Source organism: Tamandua tetradactyla, chromosome 6 (assembly GCF_023851605.1).
Source record: "Tamandua tetradactyla isolate mTamTet1 chromosome 6, mTamTet1.pri, whole genome shotgun sequence".
Taxonomy (NCBI): domain Eukaryota; kingdom Metazoa; phylum Chordata; class Mammalia; order Pilosa; family Myrmecophagidae; genus Tamandua; species Tamandua tetradactyla.
In genome coordinates, this window is record NC_135332.1 from 30084728 (window position 1) to 30103073 (window position 18346).

Consider the following 18346-nt stretch of genomic DNA (forward strand, 5'->3'; position numbering starts at 1 on the left):
TCTCATTTATTTTCCCCATTCTGAAAACAGGTTTATTGTGTTTTTTTTCTGATTACATAACATAACATGACTATTGAAAAATGCCATTTCTTTTTTTTTTCCCCCTTTTATTCTCTTTACCATTGACCTAGATACCCCACTATAAGAAGTAAATGATACATATGAGAAAGAATCAGAGGCAGTGGGGAGAAAGGGAAAAATATGGGTTACAGAAAACATCTGCTATAATACAGTTGGAGTATAGGAATTATATTTTTTCATTAAATGAAAGCCTTTCTTTTTCCCTCAGGTATCCAAGAAAGTTCTGCCCCCAATCTGGTAAGTATCTGACTCATGAGATTGCTCAAATTATTGAGAAAATTTCCCTCCCTGCTCTAGTAGTAGAAGAACCATAGGGAGACTGGTTTAGTTTCATAACTCCAGAGGTCAGCTGGATCAGTTTGTTCTGTACCTAAAGTTGAGCCAGCCTTTTGGGTTGGGGAGAAATTCATCCACCAGCATTCTGCTCAAGATTTCGACCTTTTAATTGAGTTTGATTAGGGAGCATGATTAGGGAGGAGATGTGATCTAGGCAGCTAGCCTAAAAAGATATGTCCTTCCATACTAGAAGCCATTTTGACTGCTCCAGCAATACTAGGCACTTTCAATCTTGGGGTTAGAGAAAGCCCCAGCAAGTATTTCCAAATGTGAATTTATTCATTCACCCACTATTTCTTGACCACCTACTACGTGCTGGATTAACAGTAGAAAACAAGACTGACGTGGTCTTTATCACACATAGCTCACATATTTGCTGACCTCTTGGCTCTTTTTCCCAGCTCTCCGTCAAGAAATGTCCCACCTGTCGAGAAGACTTTGTTGATGATATTGGTGATCATACCTTGGAGCAGCACATGCCTGTCTTTTGTTTGAGTTGTCCAGTTTGTGACAAGATCTTCTCAGCAGGCGAGAGGCAGATCTTTGAAGACCATGTATTCTGTCACTCTTTATAAGTTTCAGAGTCTCTTGGATCTATATGGAGATAAATTCTATAGAGTAGGACCTAATGCTTCTACTATGAGTTATGACTCAAGATCCTATCTAACCTGAAATTATTAGGGGTTTATTCAGCCCTGCTGTCCTAGAGCTAGAACCATGACAACTATCTGAAGGATAGTGTTAAGGACTATTACTTCCATCCTTGTGGGTTATTTTGTTTTTTGTTTTGTTTTTTTTTAAGCATGGACAGGCACCAGGAAATGAACCCTAGTCTCAGGCATGGTAGGCAAGAACTCTGCCACTGAGCCACCATTGCCTGCCCAGATTATTACTTTTTAAGTCAAATAACTCTAGCTGTATCAGCTTCTCACCTATGGTGCCATTCTTCCAAGGGTCTCGACCAGTACAAGGACCTTGGGATGGAGCTGACTGGGCTATTCACGACAGGCCTGCTTAGTTTCCAAATTGTCCCACTGCCGTTCAAGATAAGGCTTTGAGTGTATTTGCGTTCAGCTGTCCATGCTAACCCTGGGCTAGAGATTAAGCAAAAGTTGAGTATTTCTTCCTCTCAGGGCTCTTTCTCTGATTACATTAGACCAGTCAAAAATGGCACATCCAATTTGGATCCCAAAGGTTTCTCATCCTAATTTCTCATCTCCCAACAGAAGCATCTTATTTTTAACCATGGACATGAAATGTTATTTCAATCATAAAAAGCCTTCCTCCTTTCTGGTTAACATTTTCTACTTTTTGATCTTTCCTATGTACTTAATTTTATTGTTGTAAGTCCTTTCTTAATGTTTAGTATAAGTTGTTAGAAACTGTATGGGTTTGAAATTGTCTGAGCAGGTGAGTTTGAATATGGATAAGTCAGTAATGAGACAAATATTGTTAATCTCTAATACCAAAAATAAACTCGTTCTTTATTTCAGGGACTTTGGTAATTTATAATAAACCTTGAGTTTGTGGTCTGTTATTTTTAAGCTCATGAAAAAAGTGTGATCAAAAGGATTGTAGTAATAGCAGATCCAAACAATGATTTCTCGTCACTCATCTTAATTATTCAACAAAAGAGTGTGCTGGCAGTTATCTTGAGGTGGGGCAGGAAGAAGTAAAGCATTGGTTTGAAAAACCTGCCACCCTGACATCTTGGGTCTTAATTTTCCATGTTTATCAAAGGGGCAGTGCCAATTTTGGCACCCTTTGTGAACTAAGTTCTGGCCCTCCATCCAAATTTGCTTAATTGACCTATATGAAAGCAATTCCGTTTTTCTCCCTCTAGGGACTGAACAAGTGGAAATGACTCCCGGGCAGCCATGGTCACTATGAAAATATTCTTATGGAAACACTTGAATGGTGTGAAACGTGATATTATGAATAAGGTTGAGTCAAATATAGCTCTGCATTCCTTGTTGGGTGTCCCCTAACCTAACAATATTGTCCTAGTCATAGCCCCTCACTTTCATTTCTCCATTGATAAAATGAAGGTGAAACTATACTACTACTCCTGTATCCCCATTTTAGTAAGATGTCTCTTTGCCCCCTTAGGTATCAGATGTGACATTAAGACTAATTCTAGAATAGAAGTATTATGGGGAGATGGTAATGCAGGTGTTTTTCTGGCAGACCCCCTTCTTCCCAGTAAAATTTCTTTTGCTCCCCAGATAGTTCCAGTGAAGAATTGGAGTTTCGTTTATTTTGTACTAGTCAGCTCTTAATTATGTACGTGAATGGAGAGGAGCAGTGGTGCAGTAATCCAAATCAGTGAATACCGTTTTCTGGTGAATTACCCACCCCTTTGCCTGCCCTACCCTGAGGGTTTCCATGATTATCCACAGCATCCGGAATCCTTCTTCAGGCTTGATAAAAAGTCAGTTGGGGTGTTTATGATTTTTTTTGCTTTATGTGAAAAAAAGCATTTTTTAACCACTGATCATTATCCCCAGCTGCTCTTACAAGGCTTTGAAGAGGAAATTGTGCTCCAGGCAGCTATTAGTGGTAAAGGAAAACAGTCTCAAATAATCCACTGCTCACCCTTCTCCTTCCATCCCTGCTGTAACCACTAATTTTATAACTGTAAAATGCCTACCAAAAATAGCATTTATGGGCATCTTTGTACTTAATGTGGCAACAGGTTTTCCCTCCTGTCTTCTCTCAGATTCATATTAAAATGTTCTGTATTACCTAGCACACCTCTTGATAGGCAGTAGGGAAAAAGTTACCCTGCTATTACTGAGTGGTGAAAAAAAGCTAACCTAAAATCAGAAAAAAAGAAATTGACAAGATTTGGAAACTTAGGCCCCTAAAGAATGCCTACAGCTTCAGCCCTTTTCCCTGACCTTACCAAATAATAGGGATGAAATATGACTGCCTTGATGTTTGAATATTATCCAGTGATTTGAGTGATTTTCTACATTGGCGGTGGATTGCACTGAGCTAAGCATACTGTAACATGGTCTCCTAGCAACAAATGTTGATGAGATGATAGGCCCGGGCCAAGAAATATAGTCCATTACCTAAGAGAAGAGCAAGCTGGACTCTACATAGAGATCAAACCCAAAGACATAATTACTCTACTGAGTTAGCCAATAATAAGACATAAGCTCAGGGAAATTATACAGACTGCAGTGCTCTCCTAAATTGATCTTATATAAATATTAAAATACGTCTTTATAGTCACATAGTGCTGCATAGTTCAGTATGTTTCATGTGCACCTCTAGTAACCATTTGATACAGCTGATTAGTACAAAACTACCATTTTTATTAATAAATTGAAATATAGAGGAATAAGTTACTGAAAGTGGAAACAAACAAAAATGTATGTCCAACTGATAAATGGGTAAGTATAGTATACCTACAATGGAATATTCAATGAGAAGGAATGAAATACTGATGTGTTAGAACATGGATGAATCTGGAAAACATGCTAAGTGAATGAAGCCAGTCACAAAAGACCACATAATACACAATTCCATTTGTATGAAATGTTCAAAATAGGTAAATCTACAGAAACGAAATAGATCAATCGTTGTCTAGGACTGGGACGTTAGGGAAAAATGGGGAATGACTAATGGGTACACAGTTTCTTTTTGGGGTGGTGAAAATGTCCTAAAATTGATTGTAGTGGTGGACTACTAAAAACCATTGTACACTTTAAATAGGTAAATTGTATGCTATGTGAATTATATCTCAAATTGTCATATAAAAAAGGTTAAAAATAATTTGTTAAGGATGTATATTAGCCTCATGGTAAGATGGGCTCAGATATAGATCAGAGCTAGTTCAGCACTGTCCAACTTGATTGCACTGTGTTTATCTCAGTACACCCCACTGTTACAGCAATACTGGTTGTCTCCCTTATTTGAGCTAGAAATAGCTTCAGTTGCAGTGGAATCAAGATTACCAGGATCAGGGCAAGTAATGGTGGCCCAACATTTCAATGGCAACATTGGTGGTCTCTGGGAATACCTATTCAGTGGAGATGAATGTACCCAATAAAGTTGGAGGTAAGAGTCATCAACCCACAAATCCCAGATAATCACATTAAGGAATCCTGCCTGCTCTACCTACTGTTATTCTTCTCTCCCTGTAGAAGAAGGGAATCTTAACACTCAAGGGGACTAAATTTATTGTTTACTCAGTCAATTAACATTTATTGAGCACCCACAGTGTGCAGAGGTAAGATTGAGTCAGGATTAAATAATTAAATGGAAGGCAAATTCTTCCCCTGAGGGGTCTACAAAATGAATGAAGATATTCTTTCTGCCCTCAGGGAACTCCCAAACTGCTGAGGGAGTCTCAGGTTTTAGGGATCTCCCAATCTGATAGGGAAAGGAGATAACCACCCTGGAAAGCAATTTAAGGACACTTAAAAAGATTAGGTAAATCATCTTGCAAATTAAAGACAAGCGCTGTGGGACTGCAGTGGTAATTAAGGTGTAATCAAAGTGCATGTTAATGATAGAAATGTGCTTTGGAAGAGGGGGAGGGACAGAGACGGGAAGAGAAGAATGGAACAGAGATCCTGAGAGTATCTGCAAAGATGAAGTGAGAAAGGAGACGGTCCAGAATGCAGAATAATTTTAAGCAAAAGTACTGGAATATAATAGGAAATCAGCCTCTGTCCTGAAAGAGACTACAATCTAGTTGAGTGAAAAAGCATATTACGACTGGGACACATCTGACAAACTCATTTGTGCTAAGGATAGGTTGAGTGGGTGAGGAAAGAATAAGCTATAAGAGTGTCTCATAGAAGGCCAGGCTTCCAGACCACCAGCACTAGAGGCTGGAGCTCTGGGTAACATCTTCCCTTGCCATGCTTCTCTCTCTTGTCCCCCATCCATGGCTTCTCTTTTCACTGTCAGAGGGTCTCTCTGCTTCCTGGACCACATGATATAATGCCAATAACTCCAGGTTTTTAAGCTACTCTATTTAAAAAAAAAAAAAAAAAGATTTTGAAAGACTGGGATTCTTTTAGTCTAAATTCCCCAAGCAAGAGTCTCATTGACCCAGCCAGGGTGCACTCCTGGTTCAATCACCTGTGGCCAAAGTTTGTGGCTTATATTGCCTAACATGGCTACTCTTAGTGCAGCTACAAGGAGGGAGAGAGGAGGGTGTGTATAACAAGTAAGTGCAGTACTATGTAGCAAATGCTGGGGGTGTTAGGGTTGGAGTTTGAATGTTATAAAAGATGAGTGGCCCTTTAGGTGAAGAAAGTACTGTACAAAGGCACATGATGAAATTCTATTCCTCAATTAAAAGGAATGAATTAGTAATACAAGCAATAAATTGAGTGAATCTCCAGGGAATTATGTGGAATTTAAAAAGCGTAAAAAGGCATATATTCCATTTATATAACATTCTCAAAATTTCAAAATTATAGAAATGGAGAATAGATTAATGATTGCAGGAATTAGGTCGAGGCAGAGGGAGGGTGTGTGATAAGAGGGCTTCACAAGGGATCTATGAGGAACGGAACTGTTCTGTATCTTGACTGGTAGATAACACAAACCTATATGTGATAAAATTGCATAGAACTAAATACATGGATGAGCACAGGTAAAATTAGAGAAGTCTGAATAAGATGGGTAGATTGTATCCATGTCAAGATTCTGGTTGTGACATACTAAAGTTTTGCAAGATGTTGCCATTGGGTGAAACTGCATAAAGGTACGTGGAATTTCTCTGTGTTACTTCTTAAAACCACATGTGATTCTGCAATTATCTACCTTTTTTTTTACATTAAAAATTTTTTTAATTCTTTTAAAAAATATAACAACAAACACATTCTTAACTTTTGATCATTCCATTCTACATATATAATATCATCACATAGTTGCATATTCATCATCATAATCATTTCATAAAATATTTGCATCAATTCAGAAAAAGAAATAAAAAGACAACAAAAAATTCATACATACCATACCCCTTGCCCCTTCCTTTCATTGATCACTAGCATTTCAATCTAAATTTATTTTAACATTTGTTCCCCTATTATTCACTTTTTTAAAAACTTTTTTATTGTGTAGTATAACATATATACAAAGCAAAGAAATAGGAAAGCAATAGGTTTTTTTTGCATAGTCATCATGATCATTTCTTAGAACATTTGCATCAATTCAGAAGAAGAAATAAAACAAAAACAAAAAAAAAATTGTACATATCATATCCCTTAACCCTCCCTTTCATTGATCACTAGCATTTCAAACTAAATTATTTTGAGGAACTGCCAAACTGCCTTCCACAGTGGTTGCACCATTTGACATTCCCATCAACACTGGACAAGTGTGCCTATTTCTCAACATCCTCTCCAGCACTTGTTGTTTTCTGTTTTGTTGATAATGGCCATTCTGGTGGGTGTGAGATGATATCTCATTGTGGTTTTGATTTGCATTTCTCTAATGGCCAGGGACGTTGAGCATCTCTTCATGTGCCTTTTGGCCATTTGTATTTCCTCTTCTGAGAAGTGTCTGTTCAAGTCTTTTTCCCATTTTGTAATTGGATTGGCTGTCTTTTTGTTGTTGAGTTGAACAATCTCTTTATAAATTCTGGATACTAGACCTTTATCTGATATTTCATTTCCAAATATTGTCTCCCATTGTGTAGGCTGTCTTTTTGCTTTCTTGATGAAGTTCTTTGATGTACAAAAGTGTTTAATTTTGAGGAGCTCCCATTTATTTATTCAAACTAATTTTAATCTTAAAATAATTAGTTCCCCCTATTATTTATTTTTATTCCATATGTTCTACTTGTCTGTTGACAAGGTAGATAAAAGGAACATCAGACACAAGGTTTTCACAATCACACAGTCACACTGTGAAAGCTCTATCATTATTCAATCATCGTCAAGAAACATGGCTACTGGAACACAACTCTACACTTTCAGGCAGTTCCCTCCAGCCTCTCACAAGGTGATATCTAGTTAATGCATAAGAATAATCTCCAGGATACTCTCTCAACTCTGTTTGAAATCTCTCAGCCATTGACGCTTTGTCTCATTTCACTCTTCTCCCTTTTGGTCGAGAAGTTTTCCTCAATCTCTTGGTGTTGAGTCTCAGCTCATTCTAGGGTTTTTCTCAATCTCTTGATGCTGAATCTCAGTTCATTCTAGGATTTCTGTCCCACGTTGCCAGGAAGGGCCACACCCCTGGGAGTCATGTCCCATGTAGACAGGGGGAGGGTGGTGAGTTTGCTTGTTGTGTTGGCTGGAGAGAGAGGCCACATCTGAGCAACGAAAGAGGCTCTCTTGGTGACTCTTAGGCCTAATTTTAAATAGGCTTGACCTATCCTTTGTGGGATTAAGTTTCATATGAACAAACCCTAAGATTGGGCGCTCAGCCTATTGCTTTGGTTGTCCCCACTGCTTGTGAGAATATCAAAAATTCAACTTGGGGAAGTTGAATTTCCCCCTTTCTCACCATTCCCCAAAGGGGACTTTGTCAATTCTTTTTATTCACTGTTTAAATCACTCTGGGATTTATTGGGGCATCACATTGGACAAATCAACAAAATCTCATGCCCTACTCAAGGTTCCATGTACTTATGTGTTCAATTAAGCTGTCTACATAAGTTATATTAGGAAATGCACTATTCAAAATACAAATCTTATACCAAATAAACATTTTTTGCTTTAGTCTCACACATAAGTTAACATTTTAAAATGTTACCATCTATTTTCAATACCCAGCAGTAATGAGATTCCTTTGTTCTTCCTCATGCAAAAACATTTTTTTAATTTGTAACATTTAGTCACTATCATTATACACTCTAGGCATTCCTAGATTATACCACCTCAGTCTTTATCATCTTTCTTTCTGATTTCATTTGCGCCCCCAGTCCTCCTCCCTCTATCATTCTCACATTCAGCTTCATTCTGTGTTCTAAATTAATTGTATTACAGTTAGGTGGTATTGTGCTATCCATTTCTGAGTTTTTACAATCAATCCTGTTGCACAATCTGTATCCCTTCAGCTCCAGTTACCCAATATCTTACCCTATTTCTATCTCCTGACGGTCTCTGTTACCAATGAAATTCTCCAAGTTTATTCACTAATGTCAGTTTAAATCAGTGAGACCACACAGTATTTGTCCTTTTGTTTCTGGCTAATCTCACTCAGCATAATGTCCTCAAGGTTCTTCCATGTTGTTACATACTTTATAACTTTATTCTCTTACAGAGGTATAATATTCCATTGTATGTATATGCCACAGTTTGTTTAGTCACTCTTCTGTTGATGGACATTTTGGCTGTTTTCATCTGTTCTCAATTGTAAATAATGCTGCTATAAACATTGGTGTGAAAATGTCCTTCCACAGCGATTGTACCATTTTACATTCCCACCAACAGTGGACAAGTGTGCCTCTTTCTCCACATCCTCTGCAGCACTTGTCGTTTTCTGTTTTGTTGATAATGGCCATTCTGGTGGGTGTGAGATGATATCTCATTGTGGTTTTGATTTGAGAACCTCTTTGTTGATCAGATGTGGCCTCTCTCAGCCAGAATGACAAGCAAACTCACTGCCCTCCCCCTCTTTACATGGGACATGACTCCTTGGGGTGTAAACCTTCCTGCAATGTGGGTCAGAAATCCTAGAATGAACTGGGACTCAGCATCAAGGGATTGAGGAAATCTTCTCGACCAAAAAGGGGGAAGAGAGAAATGAGACAAAATAAAGTGTCAATGGCTGAGAGATTTCAAACAGAGTCGAGAAGTTATTCTGGAGGTTATTCTTACACATTATATAGATAACACCTCTTTAGTTTAAGGTGTATTAGAGAGGCTAAAGGGAAGTACCTGAAAATGTACAACTGTGTACTGGTAACCATGTTTCTTAAAGATGATTGTATAATGATATAGCTTTTGCAGTGTAACTGTGTGATGGTAAAAAACTTGCATCTGATGCTCCTTTTATCAACAGTGTGGACAGATGAGTAAAATATATGGATTAAAAATAAATACACAATAAGGGGACCAAATGTTAAAATAAATTCAGTAGAGTGAAATACTAGTGATCAATGAAAGGGAGTGGTAAGGGGTATAGGAAAAAAATAGAGAAAACAAAGGCTAAAATATATAGGGTAGATAGAAATATGTGAGGCGGGGTAAGGGGTATGGTATGTATGAGTTTTTTCTTTTTCTGGAGTGATGCAAAAGAAATGATCATGGTGATGAATATACAACTATGTGATGATATTGTGAGTCATTGATTATATACCAAGAATGAAATGCTCATATGTTAAGGATGTTCGTGTTTGTATGTTACGTTAAAAAGTTTTTTTTTAATTAAAAAAGAATCCTCGTATTTTAGAGACAAATACTGAAGTTACAAAAGAAATACCACATCCAGGATTTGATTCAAACTAATCTGAAGGGAAGTGGTAGGGAATAAAGAAAAAAAAAAGTATTGGCAAAGTCCCTTGAGCGATGGGAAGAAATATATAGAACAATTAAACTTTACCACTGGGGAACACCTGATACTGTGCCAAACATTAGGGACACCCAGATCAAAGGCCACAAGCCCTTGATCTTGAGGCTTGTTCTGGTGAAGCTTATGTTAACGTAACAGAGAAGCTTAGCCTACCTACAGGTATGCCTAAGAGTTACTTCTGGAGGACCTCTTTTGTTGCTTAGATGTGGCCTCTCTCTCTCTCTAAGCCCAACTCTGCAAGTGAAATCATGGGACATGACATCCAGGGATGAAAATCTCCCTGGTGACATGGGAGATGACTCCCAGGGATGAGCCTGGCCCTGGAACCATGGGATCAACAATGTCTTCCTAACCAAAAGAGGGAAAACCAGTGTAACAAATAAGATATCAGTGGCTGAGCATTCAAATAGAGTCGAGAGAATACTCCAGAGTTCACTCTTAATGCAAGCTTCAGTTAGATATTGCTACTTACCATGGCTCGCCAAATCCCAACCAAAACCATTCCTGTCAATCCCAAAGAACACCTAGGGCCTTATATAAGATTCTACAAAGGTTTCATGCACTAGGCAATCCAGAAAACTACAACTTTCAGATGGGTCCCTGGACCAGATGAGTTCTGAAATGCAGAGGGGTCAGCCTCTCCAGAACATCAACTAGTTCCATCCCCCTATCCCATATTATTGACAGCTTCTTCCAATATTAAAAAGTTAGAATGGTTATAGCCTAAACACCCCTAAAGAGTGAGAGAAAAATCAAAGGTGATGGTGGAGTTATACAGAGAAGGCAGGATTTAACAAATGAGTATTACTGCTGAATCATTATATTGATATTTTAGTCTCCAGTACCTTAGAGCAGCTAGAAATAAAAACCTAAAATTGTGGAATTGTAAACCATACCAAACTCTGAAATCAACTAATTATTGTGCTGTGCTTTGAAATTTATTGCTTTATTGTATATATGTTATTAGTAACAAAAAAAGAAAAGCTGTGATGTTAAAAGCATAACTATATGATATTGTGAACTACTGATTATATACTTTAGATGATTACATTTACCATGATTACATGGTAGGTGAATATGCATATATATATCAATAAAAAAAATAATGAAAATTACCACTGTGAGAAGGTAGAACTTAATCTTACTGGGATGCTTTGGAAAATAGTGTAGAATATGCCTCAGTTATCATACCATCACCAAAAGCAAGGGAGCTGGGGTACTTACACAACCACTGCCATCAGAGCTGCTCCCATGAAGAAGGGAGAAATGGAATTTCCTGGCCTTTATGGCCTACTATGTCCAGAGGGGGAGGGCTCCAGTGGCCAGAGAAAGCTCTCATGCAAAAGCATACACTGAAATGATGAGGGCCAAGATGATACAGGCAGAAGCACTGCCAGCCACCTGTTACAGTGTGAGAACAGCATTATGGTCATGTTAGAAAACATCCTTTCTTAAAAGATGTGTACTAAGTTATGTGAGGGTGAGCTAACATATGATTTGCCTTAAAATATTTCAGCAGAGAAAAAAAGGGGACAGACCAAGCGAATATGGTAAAACTTTTAATTATTTAATGTCGGCGATGAGCATGTGGGAGTTAATTGTGCTAACATCTCTACTTCTATGTGTGTGAGATTTTCTTATAATAAAAACATTTTAGTGTACAAAAACAAACAAACAAACCACCACAGAAAAACTGGATGGAAATGTTACCAGTGATTGTGTTTGGTTGATGGAGCTATACTTGATTTTAATTCCTTTTTGAGCATTTTAAATGTTCTTTAATGAGCATATATTCATTTTTGAAGAGAGAGAAATAAAACCCATCTGCATGTTAAGAAGTCCCTAAAAAAATGCCCTGCTGTGCTTTTTTTTTGCTCAAGACTGAGACTTTTTTTTGAAGTTTTCTCCCTTGATTTTCAGGTTGTCACTTTTGCCTGGTTTTTCTTCCCTTGGATTGCTTTTGCTCCTCTGCAGCGCCTAAAATTGGTGTTATTCAGGGTCTGTAGTTATCCCATCCTTTCTATCTACTCTCTCCAGATTAGCTCATTCAATCCCTTGACTTCTGATACCACCAATGTTAATGACAATTTGCAGCCTCAACCCAGCTCTCTGCTGAAATATTTGTCCAATTGCTTATTATCTCTGCAAGCCCCTTAAATTCCACATTCCAAACTTAACTTCCCTCTTGAAGGCCTCCTCCTCCTGAATTGTCTGTCTTGGTTGCCTGGATTAGAATCCTAATAATAATATATTCTTCCCTATCCCTCTCTAGTGGGCTGCATAGTGGCCTCCAAAAAGAGATGTCCATATCCTCATCCCACCTTCAACCTGTTATTATTACCTTATATGGTGAAAGGTGTGATTAAGGATCTTGAGAGAAGTTTATCCTGGATTATCCAGGTGAGCACTAAACCCAGTGACAAGTGTCATTGTATAAGAGACACACAGAGAACACACACACCCAAAGGAGAAATGGGCAAGTTAGTTGATCAGGAGGCAGAGATTAGAGTGATGCTACCACAGTCAAGGAACACTAACAGCCACCAGAAGCTGGAAGAGGATTCTCCCTGAGAGCTTCTGGAGGGAGTGTGGCCCTGCCGACTTGATTTCAGACTTCTAGTCTGCAGAAATGTTGGAGAATACATTTCTACTACTTTAAGCCACCCCATTGGTGCTAATTTGTTATGACAGGCATAGGAAGCAAATACACCCTCATTCTTAGGTATCTAATTGATCACAAAAAATTGCTGTTGATTCCACCTCCTAAGTAGCCCTGGTTTACCCTCTTGTCCATCTGCACTACCTAGTCCAGGCCCTAGCCACTCTCACTCGGGCCCCTGCAGCAGTCTTGTAACTGTTCTTGCTTCCTTCAGGCAGTCCCTGCTGACTATTTCACCACTCAATTCATCCCCCACCTTGCCTCTACACCCTAGGACCACAAGGAATCATGCTAGAATGCAAATCTCATCATATTGCTCCCCTATTTAAAACTCTCAAAAGCCCTCCACTGCTAAGACCAGATTATTCCTCAGAACGGCTGACAAGGCCGTTCCCAGTTTGGCTTTTAATTTATAGCCTCATCTCTCGCTTTGCTTTGCAAGGAGTACAGCATTACACTCTCCTCACACAGATAAGTGCAATTCCCTTATCTCAACAAGCTTTTTGAAGCTCCTATTCTTTTTCCTTTTTCTTTTTTTAACGTTTTTTCCTTCAAATTGTCAAATATAACACATCTAAAGAAAAAAAGCAATGATTTTCAAAACACACTTCAACAAGTAGTTACAGAACAGAGTTCAGAGTTTGTTATTTCAGATTTCTCCTTCTAGTTGCTCCAAAACACTGGAGGCTAGGAATATATATAAATATATATTATATATTTTGGTGAAAAAATAACATATATACAAAAAAGCAATAAATTTCAAAGCACGTCACAATAATTAGCTGTAGAACAGATTTCAGAGTTTGGTATGGGTTACAATTCCACACTTTTAGGTTTTTACTTCTAGCTGCTCTAAGATACTGGAGATTAAAAGAAATATCAATTTAATGATTCAACAATCAAACTCATGTGCTAAACCCTACCTTCTCTGTAAAACTCCACCATCACCTTTGATCTTTCTCCCACTCTTTAGGGGTATTTGGGCTATGCCCATTACAACTTTTTAATATTGGAAGGGGCTGTTGATAATAAAGGATAGGAGGATGGAATTAATTGATGTTCTGGAGAGGCTGGCTCCTCTGCATTTCAGGACTTATCTGGTCCAGGGACTCTTTCTAATGAAACCTTTTCATTAGAAATGGTAGATAATTGAATTAAACACTTTTGTGCATCAAAGAACTTTGTCAAGAAAGTAAAAAGACAGCCTACATGATGGGAGACTATATTTGGCCATTTTATTTCCTCTTCTGAGAAGTGTCTGTTCAAGTCTTTTTCCCATTTTGTAATTGGATTGGCTGTCTTTTTGTTGTTGAGTTGAACAATCTCTTTATAAATTCTGGATACTAGACCTTTATCTGATATATCGTTTCCAAATATTGTCTCCCATTGTGTAGGCTGTCTTTTTACTTTTTTTTTTACTTTTTTTTACATTTTACTTTTTACTTTTTTTTTACTTTCTTGATGAAGTTCTTTGATGCACAAAAGTGTTTAATTTTGAGGAGTCCCCATTTATTTATTTCTTTCTTCAGTGTTCTTGCTTTAGGTGTAAGGTCTATAAAACCACCTCCAATTATAAGATTTATAAGATAGTTCCTTACATTTTCTTCTGTTTTTAAAGTCAGGGAGTGTTAATCCTCCCACTTTGTTGTTTTTTAAGATAGTTTTAGCTATTCCTTCTCATTTTTGAAGGACAATTTTGCTGGATATAGAAATTTTAGTTGGCAGTTTTTCTCTTTTAGAATCTTAAATACAGTATATCTTCTCAGCTCCATGGTTTCTACTGAGAAATCTACGTATAGTCTTGTTGGGCTTCACTTGTATGTGAGGGATTGCTTTTCTCTTACTGCCTTCAAAACTCTCTCTTTCTCTTCGACATCTGACATTCTGACTAGTAAGTGTCCTGACGTACGTCCATTTGGATCCATTCTGTCTGGGGTACGCTGCATCCCCTGAACCTGTAATCTTAAGTCTTTCATAAGAGTTGGGAAGTTTTCAGTGATAAATTCCTCCATCAGTCTCTCTCCTGCCCTTCCCTCCTCTTCTCCTTTTGGGACACCCCAATGCATATATTTGTGTGCTTCACGTTGTCATTCAGTTCCCTGAGTCCCTGCTCATATCTCTTCATCTTCATTCCCCTCTCTATACTTTCTTCTGCTTGTTGGATTTCAGATGTCCCATCCTTCAGTTCACCAATTCTATCTTCTGCCTCTTGAAATCTAATATTGTAGGTTTCCATTGTTTTTTTTATTTCATCTATTCTACTGTGTTTCTCATTCCCATAAGTTCTGTGATTTATTTTTTCAGGCTTTCAATTTCTTTTTGTTCATCCCTTGCCTTCTTTATATCTTTATATTCATTGATTTGGTTTTTGATGAGATTTTCCATGTCTGCTCAAACATCCTGAATTAATTGTTTTAACTGCTGTATCTCATTTGAATTTTTTGGTCTATTTCTTTGACTGGGCCACATCCTCAATTTTCCCAGCATGATTCGTTATTTTTTGCTGGCATCTAGACATTTAATTTTCTTAATTAGTTCATTCTGGAGATTGTTTCCACTTTTTTACCTAGGACTTTCTTGCTGGGTGACTTTGTTGTCTATCTGTTCTTTGACATTCAGTTCAGCTTATTGTAGACGTCTAGCTTAGGTTTTTGTTTTTTTTTTTTTCTTTTTTACATGGGCAGGCACCGGGAATCGAACCCGGGTCCTCTGGCATGGCAGGCACGTGTCCTTGCCTGCTGAGCCACCGTAGCCCGCCCTAGCTTAGGTTTTTTAACAGATCGGAATTTTTCAGTTCTTGTTTTGGTGCCTTTTTTTTTTCCTTAGGCGGGTCTACTTAGGTATTATAGACACCAGTTAGATTTTCCCAGACCAGACTGGCCTCCTCTCAGGAGGAAACAGTCACCTGCATCAGTTTTCCCTAAGGATGAGACCCAGCAGGCTGAAAGACCTTCACATGAAGCCTCCAGACTCTGTGCTTTTCCCATCCTGCCCAGCATTCGGCACCTGTATGTCTGCGAGTCCCATCAGCATAAAGTGATGCCATACTCTTAACATCAACAGATTCTCCCTGCTGGAGGCGAGGTCGAGACAGAGGAGAGGTTGTTCGCTGGCTTTAATCGGTTCACTTTTCCGGACCTTGGAGTCTGAATTCCCCGAGGGAGAGATTCCACCCGAGCTGGGCCCCATCCCTCTCCTGGGGAAGGCACAGCCTCCAGGGAATTACTCCTTCACCTGACCAGCCTCTCTGCTTCTCAGACAACCCTAATTCCACCCTCGCCTGGGGCAGTTGGAGCCTGAGAAGCCTTGCAACTGTATACAAAGGGCAGTCAAGCCAAAGAAATACAGCCATAAAAAAGAACAGGAAAAAAAAAAATTCTTTACAGAGCAGGACCCCAATTCCTGGGGTCTGCCTGGTACATACGTTGCTGTATGCATCTCCAGGTCCTATGTGCCCCCTCCTTTCCTTCAGGGCCCAGACCTTTTCAAGTATTTTGTGCTGTCTGATCCAAAAAAACTCTGTTTTTTTTTTTTGTTTGTTTGTTTTTTTGTCAGCCCTGCCCCTCTGTGCAGGTGCAAAAACCAGCAACTTCAGCTTTTACTCAGGTTCAGTTGAGCTGGGAGCCTATTTTTAGTAGTCTGAATTTGTTAATTAATTCCACAATTGGCGTTTGGTTGGGCTCAGCCCCTGCTGCTGGTAAAGTCTCTTTCCTTTCCCCTCTGGGAAGCAGCCTGTGGGGGAGGGGTGCCAGCCACCATGGCTTGGGGAACTCACGGTTCTGGGGGGGCTCCCAGCCGGTCCAGCTGGTCCAGACTGGGGTACGCCGTGTGCCCGGTCACCGATGTGGCCCAGGAGCTGTTCTGTACTGTTCCTGGCTATTTACCACCTGCTTTGGAGGTTGAACTAAATCCCACACCTCACTGAGCTGCCATCTTGGATCATCTCCCTTGCCAATACTTTTTGATTATTTGCTTAATATAGTCTGGGGTTTATCCAGGCATTACAATAAATTATATACAATTAAAGACTCTCATTTTTATTCTGGGGTCAATCATACATAAATGATAGGACTCCCGTAACCACCAACACTCTGAAATGGGTGCGGAACATTGGTGCAATTGATGATATCACATTTTTATAATTGTACCACTCACTAAAGTCCATATTTTAACTTGGGGCTTCATGTTTGTGTACTGTAGTTACATGGATTAAAAAAAATTTTTTTATTCTGTTACCTTATATTCAATCTAACATTCCTCCTTTTTGATCAAATTCAAATATATACAGTGCTATTAATTGTGCTCACAATATTTTTTATCTCTTTTCTTCATTATTTTAAATTGTGAAATATATATGCAAGAAAGCAATAAATTTCCAAGTACATTTTAACAAGTAGTTATAGTACAAATTTTAAAGTTTGGTATGGGTTACAGTTCCACAATTTTTCATTTTTTCCTCTAGCTGCTCTGAGACACTGGAGACCAACAGAAATAGCAATATAATATTTCAGCAGTCATACTCATTTGTTAAATCCTATCTTCTCTGTTATATTCCTCCTTCTCTTTAAATAACATATATGCATAAAAGCAATAAATTTCAAAGTACATTGCAACAATTAGTGGTAGAACAGATTTTAGAGTTTGGTATGGGTTACAATTCCACAATTTTAGGTTTTTATTTCTACCTGCTCTAAGGTACTGGAGGCTAAAAGAAATATCAATTTAATGATTCCACCCTCATACTCATTTGTTAAACCTGACCTTCTCTATATAACTCCACCATCACCTTTGACCTTTCTCTCACTCTTTAGGGATATTTGGGCTATGCCCATTTTAATTTTTTCAAGTTGGAAGGGGCTCTTGATAATATGGGATAGAGGGCTGGAACTAGTTGATGGAGAAGCTGGACCCACTAAATTTCAGGACTTTTCTGGTCCAGGGACCCATCTGGAGGTTGCAAGTTTCTGGAAAGCTACTCTAGTGCTTGGAACCTGTTCTAATTTGCTAGCTGCCAGAATGCAATATACCAGAAACAGAATGGCTTTTAAAAAGGGGAATTTAATGAGTTGCTAGTTACAGTTCTAAGGCCGAGAAAATGTCCCAACTAAAACAAGTCTATAGAAATGTCCAATCTAAGGCATCCATCCAGGGAAAGATACCTTGGTTCAAGAAGGCCGATGAAGTTCGGGGTTTCTCTCTCAAGTGGAAGGGCACATGGCGAGCACAGTCACAGTTTCTCTGTCATCTGGAAGGGCACATGGCAAACATAGTGTCATCTGCTAGCTTCTTCTCTCCTGGCTTCTGGTTTCATGAAGCTCCCTGGGAGGGGTTTTCTTTCTTCATCTCTCGCTGGTTAGTGGACTCTCTGCTTCGTGGTGCTGCAGCATTTTCTACTCTCTTCGAATCTCCTTCATTCTCCAAAATGTTTTCTCTTTTATAGGACCCCAGAAACTTATCAATACCCACCCAAATGGGTGGAGACATGTCATCACCTAATCCAGTTTAACAACCACTCTTGATTAAATCACATCTCCAGGGAGAAGATCTAATTACAGATTCAAACATATAGTATTGAATAGGGATTATTCTGCCTTTACAAAATGGGATTTAGATTAAAACATGGCTTTTCTAGGGGACATACATCCTTTCAAACCAGCACAGAACCTTTGTAGAATATTATATATGCCTCAGGTGTTCTTTAGGATTGGCAGGAATGGTTTTGGTTGGGATTGGTAAATCACGATAGGTAGCAACGTCTAACTGAAGCATGTGTAAGAG

At 38.7% G+C, this 18346-nt stretch overlaps 1 protein-coding gene across 1 annotated transcript in view; it reads left to right on the forward strand.

The window, feature by feature from the left end:
* CALCOCO2 (calcium binding and coiled-coil domain 2) overlaps positions 1 to 1933 on the forward strand; it is a 26628-nt gene extending 24695 nt beyond the window's left edge. The window contains exons 12-13 of the mRNA XM_077164666.1: positions 290 to 318; positions 819 to 1933. Coding sequence (XP_077020781.1) covers positions 290 to 318; positions 819 to 992 — 203 coding nt within the window. The 3' untranslated portion in view covers positions 993 to 1933. The remainder of the gene's footprint in view (positions 1 to 289; positions 319 to 818) is intronic.
* Positions 1934 to 18346: the final 16413 nt, after the last annotated feature.